Source organism: Rana temporaria, chromosome 5 (assembly GCF_905171775.1).
Source record: "Rana temporaria chromosome 5, aRanTem1.1, whole genome shotgun sequence".
NCBI classification, from domain to species: domain Eukaryota; kingdom Metazoa; phylum Chordata; class Amphibia; order Anura; family Ranidae; genus Rana; species Rana temporaria.
The window spans coordinates 147,440,886-147,450,885 of NC_053493.1; the positions used below are offsets into that span (position 1 = coordinate 147,440,886).

At 51.4% G+C, this 10,000-nt stretch overlaps 1 protein-coding gene across 1 annotated transcript; it reads right to left on the reverse strand.

Moving 5' to 3' along the window:
* Positions 1–3,895: 3,895 nt before the first annotated feature.
* Positions 3,896–9,389, reverse strand: LOC120940401. The gene has a single exon (XM_040353233.1). The coding sequence runs from the start codon at positions 9,386–9,388 to the stop codon at positions 4,874–4,876; it is 4,515 nt and encodes a 1,504-aa protein (XP_040209167.1). The 5' UTR covers position 9,389; the 3' UTR covers positions 3,896–4,873.
* Between the last annotated feature and the right edge of the window lie 611 nt (positions 9,390–10,000).

The window sequence follows — 10,000 nt, forward strand, 5'->3', positions numbered from 1 at the left end:
CAGCATGAACACTATTGGCAGCACGCTATTGAGGCCGACGTGCTCACTGCTGACCATCTTGGTCGCCTGCTCGAAGGAGGACAACACTTGGCAGACCTGTTTTATCTGCCCCCACTCCGCACAGGCGATGAAAGGGAGTTGTGGTGAAGCCCTCTCAGTGCGTAGTTCCATCAGGTACTCCCTCACCGCCCTTTGCTGCTCCCACAACCTCTTCAGCATGTGGAGGGTGGAGTTCCACCGCGTCACACTGTCCACAATCAGCCTGTGAAGGGGCAGACTGTACTTCCGCTGCAACTCGGACAGGGACGCGGTAGCGGTTGGGGAGCGCCTGAAGTGGCTGGCAATCCTACGCGCCTTTGCCACAATGTCACTCAACCCGGGATAAGTGCGCAGGAACTTCTGCACCACCAGGTTGAGGACATGTGCCAGACAGGGCACGTGGGTCAGACTGCCAGCACTGAGGGCGGCGAGTAGGTTGCTGCCGTTATCGCAGACAACCATACCTGCCTGGAGCCTTCGGGGTGTCAGCCACTTCTGGACCTGAGCCTGAAGTGCTTTCAGCACTTCTTCTCCAGTGTGTCTCCGGTCCCCTAAACTAACAAGCTGGAGCACGGCCTGACAGCGCACGTGCCCCACACTTGAGTAGCTACGGGGGCGCTTGCTGGGAGGCTCAGCAGCTGCGGAGACAGTGGCTTGAGGGAGACCAGCAGTTCTCCCCTGGACACCCCGGGGCGGCACCACAAGATCGGTTGCCGCCGATCCCTCACCGACGCCTCGGAGGGAAACCCAATGGGCCGTGAAGCTGATGTAGCGCCCCTGCCCATGCCTGCTGGTCCAGCCATCCATTGTCAGATGAACCCTGTCGCTGACAGCGTGATCCAGCGACAGGGTTACATTCTGCACAATGTGCTGGTGTAGGGCAGGGACACCAGTCCTGGCAAAGAAATGGCGGCTGGGGACACGCCATTGGGGTTGGGCCTGCTCCAACATCTGCCTGAAGGGGTTGCTGTCAACTATGTTGAAGGGCAGAAGATGTTGGGCAATAACCCTTGCCAGGAGCCCATTGAGGGAACGCACACGTCGGTCTCCAGGGGGGAAGGGAGTGGTGCGGTCAAAGGCGTCTGAAATTGACGCCTGGCGCCGGACGGCAGTGCGGGACACAGACGCGGAGGGTGCTGTGGAAGTAGAGGTCTGGCTGCCGGTACCAGTACCTCTACTAGAGGGAGCGGGGGGGCATGACCTGCTGGAAAGAGATGAAGATGTGGCAGTGGCTGCTGTACCCTGCTCACTTGTGGTGGTGGCGCTGCTACCACCACCACGCTTCATCTCGTCAAACACCGCCCAGTGGTTTATCCTCAGGTGCTGGTTCAGGGCTGTGGTACCCACCCGAGCCAAACACTTCCCTCTCTTCACCCTCACTTTACAAATCCGGCAGATGGCCACGGTAGGGTTGTCTGCCACCAGGGTAAAGTAGTTCCAGACAGGTGACTTCAGCACCGCCCTCCTGTCAGATGGGGTGACGCTTACTTGCACCTGCTGGGACTCGGTGCGCACAGGTGGAGCTGCCTGCTGCTGCTGCTGCTGCTGCTCCTCCTGACACCTCCTGCTGCCATCACCAGTGGAGACCCTGACGATGGTCTCCCTGGTGGTGACCTGGCGCACCGTTTCACCAGGGTGCCTACCTTCCCCGTCGTCACTGACGTAGTGAGCCGACGCGTCAGATGGCAACCATGATGGGTCACCCTCTTCGCCCCCAGAGATGTCAGACCAAGGGCTGAGATGTGTTGGTCTGAGGGAACCAACTGACATGGAGCCTCTAGCCTGGCTCCGCTGTCCCCTCACCCACGCCTGGGTCTGACTAGGTGCTGCTGTTTCCTGCACCAAAACAGCAGCACCAGTTTGAAGGGATGTCTCTGGGATACTGCCAGCAGGTATCCCATCCTCCTCATCCATCCCTTCAAAAAGGTCCTGACCATCAGGACAGAGCTGAAGGTCTGCCTGATGCATGGCCTCCCCCAAGATATCCCTCTCACTGTCGCTGTCGAACAGTAAGATGCTGGACTCTTGGGGGCTGGGGGGGTACTACAGGCACCGGTGTAATGGTGGTACTACTGTGAGTCGGGACCGACGACTCAGTGGCACTGCTGTGCCCCATGTAGTCCACCACTACTTCAGCCTGAGATGGCAATATCGGGCGGCTGCCCGATGGGAAGAACTCCCGGATCAGGCGGACTCCCCTTGCACCCGATCCTCTACCACTAGTAGGGGCACGAGAGGTACCCCGTGCTGGCAGCGACCCAGCACTGGGAGTAACTCCCCTACCCCTGCTGCCACGGCCACGGATGCCGCTCATAATTGCTGATGTGTGTGGGGGGGGTAAACTTTATTGGGGGGGGGAAATGTGAGGAAAATGTGTTTTTGTGTTTTTTTTACAAGACAGGCACGCAGACAAAGACGTACACAGACAGCTACTAAACTATAAGAAAAGTAGTACACCAAAGACAAGGACTACAAAATTAAAGAAAAAAAAAAAAGCACTAAACAAACACTAACTTTTTTTTTTTTTTTTTTAAACACAAAACACAGACACTAAACACACACTAAGCTAAGCTAGATGAAATAAATGTACACTAACAGTGTGTACACTTACTACACAAAATTTAACTAAACTGAACACAAAACTTAGCTTTTAGAAAAGCTCTTTAGGAAAAACTAAGCAAAATGTGCACTGAAATGACTAGCAAATATCACTGAACAGCGAAGCTGCAAGATCAAACAGTAACACAAGATGAACAAAACTTAGCTTTGAAAAAAGCTCTTTTAGAAAGCTCAGCAAAATGTGCACTGAAATCACTAGCAAATATCACTGAACAGCGAAGATGCAAGATCAAACAGTAACACAAGATGAACAAAACAGCACAAAACAGCACAAAACGTAGCTTTGAAAAAAGCTCTTGGGTCTATTGCTTTGAAAATGAAATGGTGCTGGGAGTGAGCTTATATAATGTCCGTGCAGGCAGGTTCCTATTGGTTGCTAACCTCTGACGAGTGTGGAAGGAGAACTCTGATTGGCTCTGATGCAAAAGGGCGGAGAAAATAATCGCGCAATATTCCTATTGCCGAATATTCGCATTGCGAATATTCGGCAATATAAAATGATCGCTTCAGCTACTCGGCCCAAGGTCTCTAATCATACCAGCAATGCTTTTAGACGTCTATGGAGATCACTAGGATGTGATCTGTTTTAAAAATGAAACTGTAAAAATCGCTCTGATGCGGAAGATAGGGGCGAAGAAAATAATCGCGCGATATTGCGTTTGCCGAATAATCGCATTGCGATTTTTCGGGAAAATTCAATGAACGCTTCAGCTACTCGGCCCAGGGTCTCTAATCATACCAGCAATTCTTTTAGACGTCGATGGAGATATCTAGGATGTGATCTGTTTTAAAAAAAAAAAATTAAAAAATCGAATATTCGGAATTGCGAATATTCACCGCGAAATTCGAAATATAGCGCTGTGACGAACGCGAGTGTCAGATCTCCGCCCTCCGCGCCAACTTGCGACGAAGGACAGGCCGACCTCACACCACGCTGTCACTTACGTAACAATGCCACTCTCAGCTGCGCCCAGCACAAAGATTTCCCAGCTTGCGGGACCACAATCTAAGTGCTAGTAGCCTGAGAGCGATTGTCACTGGGCTAATGACACAATTAACCCTTTAACTGCCACCACCAACATTGATAAGGAAGCGTTGGTACTCCCGTCAATTAGCAATACCAATTAGGATTTTAGAATAAGCGTCTGCTCAGAGGCCTTACTCTACACCAGTAGCGCTCTTCAAAAGGCAGAGGTTCGTTCATAGCTTGCATTAAGAGTTTTAGAGACAAGGTTAACACTTTTCAACATAAAAGGTTTATTACGAAAAGGGCAAACTTGGTGCAATAAAGTGTTACAGAAAAATATGTTTTAAAGAGATAGCGACAATATACAGCGACAAAGTAATAGGGTAGAATTGAAGAAGAAGAATACTTGCAATTAATGTCCAAGGTTGATCAGAGTTCGATCGATGAACTGGGTAATCGGTTCTCAAACTTGGCAGATGCTCTTGCTTGGATGGTAAAAGGAGAACTCCCTTGACTTGGCATCTCCTCTTTTCTGTCCCATCAAAAAGGGGTGTTGACACGACCAGTAACCAATTGTCTGGTCATCTGATTTAGGGGCTGGTTACTGGGAGGGTCCACATTCACGCCCATAACCCAGGTACACTTCGTGATACATATTCATATCTCTGCAGTTCTAATAGTTACAGACTACCAACATCCGTGTTATTGTAGAGCGTGATATTTGCTTTAAGAAAAGTCCAAACGTGACAAGTCTACCATGGTTAATCTACCTATGATGAATAAATGGGGCCAGGGTGCCTTCCGTATGATTGATCATATTCATGTCTGGGCTCGAAACGTTACAAATTATCTGAGGAAACTAAATATGTCTGTTGTTGGGCTGTGCTATGAGTTAGCTGGAAGTTATGAAACATGTGTAACGTTCATACTTATTCCTTAGTCTTCAGCGTTTATGAGTCTAAGGCATTTACGACAGGGGTCTGTGGACTCTCTGAGGTGAGAGGACGACAGTTTTACGACAGGCCAGGAACCCTGCCAGGAGACATTAAGAAACCTGGGTTGCTCTGTTTCTCGGAGGAGATAACAGATCTTTTGAAGTAGAATGCCTATGAATTCCTGAGAATAAGGGAGGGAGGGAGTGAGTTTCTTTCCACTGCTTATACTGTTTTAAAACAACATGGCTGCTGTATGGTTCTTACACAACAGCTAGTCGCGTGTCCAGCGCGCAATATCGTTACACCTCCCCCCTTAGGTGGTTGCATGGGAGGGAACTACAATTTCCCTCCTGACGCAACCGACTCCGGCGGGCTCGGCTTGTCGTGACAGCCCATCAGCATTTCCATGGGCACTGCCTTTCTTATGCTGGATGGTGAAATCGTATTGCTGCAGAATTAAGCTCCACCGAAGTAGTTTGCCATTCTCCCCAGCAACACGATTTAGCCAGCTCAAGGGATTGTGATCGGTGATCACAGTGAAATGCCGTCCATAAAGATACGTTTGTAACTTCTGGAGAGACCACACGATCGCAAGACACTCCTTTTCGATCGTGGCATAAGCTACTTCCCTGGGAAGCAGCTTCCGGCTCAGGTAGAGGATGGGATGCTCCTCTCCGGCATCATCCACTTGGCTCAGGACTGCACCCAATCCATAGGCAGAGGCATCCGTCTGCACTAGAAAACGGCGGGTGAAGTCGGGAGCCTGTAGCACAGGGGCGCTGGCCAGCGCCTCCTTCAAGGCCTGAAATGCCTGCTCACATTCTGGTGTCCAAGACACCACCTTGGGCAGTTTCTTTTTGGTTAGGTCAGTCAGAGGTTTGGCCAGGCTGCTATAGTTACCTACAAACTTCCTATAGTAGCCAGCGGTCCCCAAGAAAGACATAACCTGTTTTTTGGTTTGGGGGATAGGCCAGGCCAGGATGGCCTCAACCTTTCCTGTCTCGGGTTTCAGGGTGCCTCCTCCTACCTGGTGTCCCAGGTAATGCACATCATTCATGCCGATCTGACACTTACTGGGTTTGACAGTCAGGTTGGCATCGGTCAATCGGTCCAGGACCTGTGACAGGTGCATCAGGTGTTCTTCCCAGGTAGGGCTGAACACAGCGATGTCATCCAGGTAGGCTACGGCAAAGGGTTCCAGCCCCTCCAGTAAATCATTCATGACTCTCTGGAAGGTAGCTGGGGCATTCTTCATCCCAAACGGCATGACGGTAAATTCGAACAAGCCGAATGGGGTGATGAAAGCCGACTTTTCCCGAGCCTCAGGGGCCAGAGGAATTTGCCAGTACCCCCTGCTCAGATCCATGATTGTTATATAGTGGGCGGCCGCCAGCCTATCTAACAACTCATCAATCCGGGGCATGGGGTAGGCATCTGCAGTGGTGATGGCATTCAGCTTCCGGTAGTCCACACAGAACCTGGTCGTCCGATCCTTTTTGGGGACCAGGACTACTGGGGATGCCCAGGCACTGTGGGACTTCTGAATCACCCCCAGCTGCAGCATTTCCTCCACCTCCCTTTTCATGTCAGCCAGCACCTCCAAGGAGACACGATAGGCCGACTGTTTAATGGGTGGATGTGTCCCGGTGTCCACCTGGTGGATAGCGAGGTGCGTCCTCCCAGGTTTCCCTGTAAACCTGCTACCATGTACTGCCAGCACTCTCTTTAGCCCAGGTACCTGGGTGGGGGTTAGTTTGGAGTTAATCAGGAGTTCTGAGTCTACCTCCCTGCTGTCAGCTAGCAGGTCTAAAAGTGGATCAGCCTCCTCAGGCTCCGGCCTGCTGCAGACTGGCATGACATAGGCCGTGCGCTCATGATGGGCTTTGAGCATGTTCACATGGATGGCCCTCTGCCGTCTACTCCCTTCCCCCAACCTTACCAAGTAGGTGACATCATTCAGGCGCTGGGTGATGGTGTACGGGCCTTCCCATGCAGCTTGGAGTTTGTTCTTCCGCAGGGGAAGCAGAGCATACACCTGCTGACCAACATTGAAGGTCCGCTCTCTAGCATTACGGTCATACCACTGTTTCTGGTTGGTCTGGGCCTTGGTCATGTTTTCCCGTACAATTCCCACCAGCGTCTCCATTTTATCTCTGAATTTTAGAACGTAATCCACAACTGAGACCTCTGGGTCGGCAATCTTGCCCTCCCAGGTCTCACGGATTAGGTCCAGGGGCCCTCTTACCCTCCGTCCATACAGAAGTTCAAACGGCGAAAAGCCTGTGGACTCCTGAGGCACCTCTCTGTAAGCAAACAGCAGATGAGGCAGATATCGTTCCCAGTCCTTGCCCTGGGAGTGCACAAAGGTGCACAACATTTGTTTCAGGGTGCCATTGAAACGCTCACACAAACCGTTGGTTTGTGGATGATAAGCACTGGCCACGATATGCGTCATCTGTATTTTCAGACAGAGAGCTTGCATCAAGTCAGACATAAACTGAGGTCCTTGATCGCTAATGAGTTCGGCTGGGAACCCCACTCTTGTGAAGATTCCCAGCAGAGCATCAGCAACCTTGTCTGTCCGGAGGCAGGAGAGAGCCACTGCCTCTGGATACCGTGTGGCATAGTCGACAACTGTCAGGATAAAACGTTTGCCTGAACTGCTAGGGATGGCCAAAGGCCCAATGATATCCACCGCCACCCTCTTAAAAGGTTCGTCAATCACAGGCAAAGGTTTTAGCGGAGCCCGCTGTACATCCCCTACCTTGCCAACTCGCTGGCAGGTAACACAGGACCGACAGTAGTCAGCTATGTCAGTGCGCATCGTAGGCCAATAAAAGTTATGCATCAACCGCCCTCGGGTCTTAGTAATTCCCAAGTGCCCTGCTAGGGGAATCTCATGAGCCACTTTTAGCAGCTGTCCCCTAAATTGACTGGGTACAACTAGCTGCCTGCTTCTTGTGTCAGATTCATTCCCCTCTGCAGGCAAACCTTCTCTGTACAGTTTCCCTTTCTCCCAGTAGAGCTTTTGTTTGCAATTCTCTGCAGGGGGGCGATCAGCTGAACTCCTGAGCTGTGCTAGTGTTTGGTCTGTCTGCAGTGCTGTTTCAAAGGCGGTACCACAAGTCCCAGCCAGCAGTCCTGTGGCAAACAAGGACGGCTGCTGAGGCTCAACAGAGGTGGAGTCCGCTGGGTCAGAACAGGGAGAGGGCCCAGAGACCTCCTCCTGCTGTTCTGCGATCAGGGCCTGCACCTCGGCCGCCTTGGCAGCACTGCGAGTGACCACTAAAACTGGCAATGCATTATCATCAACATCAACATCAGCATCATCACATTTAACATTTATCATTGCAGCATCATTGGAACCTGTATCAGTTACCTTCCCAAGCAAGGGGGTCTCCTCTCCTGTTTCTGAATAAGGAGGACCTTGCACTTCAACTTCACCCTCCCCCTCCCTCTGTCCATCCACAGGTTGCCCAGATATTACCCCAACATCTGTACACAGTACCTTGGTAGGTCCAGAGAGTTCCGTGGGAGCATCCTGGGTGCTCTTAGCAGGGACGTAGTAAGAAACAAGGGTACCTAAATCAGCACCCAACAACACAGCAGTAGGGATCTCCTCTGAGACGCCCACCTCTCTCATCCCACTCCCAGCACCCCAATCGATGAAAACATAGGCACGGGGCACACAGGAAAGGGTTCCCCCCACTCCAGTGAGGGTAAGAAACTTCTCTGGGATGATGTCTGTTTCTTCTATCACCTCTGGTCTGACCAACGTAACTTCTGCTCCAGTGTCACGCAACCCTATTACAGTCCGGTGGCCTACGGTGACAGGCTGCAAGTTGGCATTGGTTCCTGGAGGTTTCCCACTGACGCACAGTACAGCAGAAGGGTTGCTGGCCGGATGGCCAGGTGATGTCAGCTTCTTCTGCTCAGGGCACTGTGCCTTGAGATGTCCGGCTTTCCCGCAGGTGTAGCATGTGCGATTATTAGTCAGGAATGCCTTGGCACCAGGAACTGCAGGTTCCATCTGCTGAGGGACTTGGTTGGCAGGTGGAGGAGGGGTTGCCATGTGAGATTTCCCTCCTTTCCAGCCGTTCGGAGGAGCCTTGCGATGGTCAGATACCCGAGAGTGGATATAGGTATCTGCCAGTTCTGCTGCTACTTTAGCCGAGTTTGGCTTTCGCTCCAGCACAAACTGTCTGACGTCTGTAGGACAGATGTGCAAAAGTTGATCTTCAATCATAAGATCTTCCAGGGACTCAAAAGAATCAGCTTTCAAGCCTTTAGTCCACTGCCGGAATGTGGTGCGTAAGCGACTTTCCACATCCAGGTATGAGTCCCCAGGCCCTTTTTGCAAGGACCTAAAACGCTTCCGGTAAACTTCCGGGGTTAGCTGAAACTTTTGGATGATCGCAGCCTTTAGGGCCTCATAATCATTGCCCTGCTCTTCAGACAGTTCAACATAAGCATCCAGGGCCTTGCCTCGTAGCCCTGGCGTCAGGTACCGGGCCCATTGTGCTGGGGGCAGATGGTACTGACGGCAAGTTTTTTCAAACGACAGTAGATACACGTCAATGTCACTGTCCTTTTCCATAACAGGAAATTTGGCTGCCGGAGCTACTGGCAGAGCGGCATCCCTGTGCTCTAGGGATCCGGGGTTCTGAACCTGTCGCTGCTGCTGGAGCCTAGTCATCTCCAGTTCGTGTCGACGATCAGCTTCCCTCTGCGCAGCCTCCCTCTCAGCCCTGCGCTCCTCTCTCTCAGCCTGACGCTCGAGAAACTGCAGGTACATCACAGGATCCGTTTCCCTGAGGCGTTGTAGCATTTCCTGCATTTGAGGAGAGTCCATGCTGGTTGCAAGCAATGGGGTGTTGGCCTGCTCATGCGGTGGCTTGGGGATAACAATCCGTGGTATTCCAGTGTCAGTCTCTGCTGGCCTATCCGGTGAGGCCGCCTCTGAACCACTGGGCTCTGGAGTAGCGGAACCCCTTTCTGGTCCGGTTCCCTCCAGGTTCTGGTTTGCCTGGATATCAAACTCCTGTAGGGCATGTATCAAGCCTTCACGATTTTTGCCATTAATGTCAATTCCTCTTCCTGCGCACTCAGCAGTTAGGTCATTTTTGTTCATCTTTTTATATGCTGATAACCCAGACATGTTGCAAGCAGAAAAGATAGAACAGAAAGCAGAGGTAGGAAAAAGGGGTAGGAAGGAGCTGTTGCTGTATGTCTCTCTTTAACACAAAAAAAAAAAAAAAATATATGCACCAGCTTGTCTCTAAGGACTGTTTCCAAAAAGGTTACAATCCTTCAGTGCAGATCTAATTCCTTACAATGCACTGAATGCTCTTAATGCAAAGCTATCCCGCTACGCTGCCAGCCAATATGTGACGAACGCGAGTGTCAGATCTCCGCCCTCCGCGCCAACTTGCGACGAAGG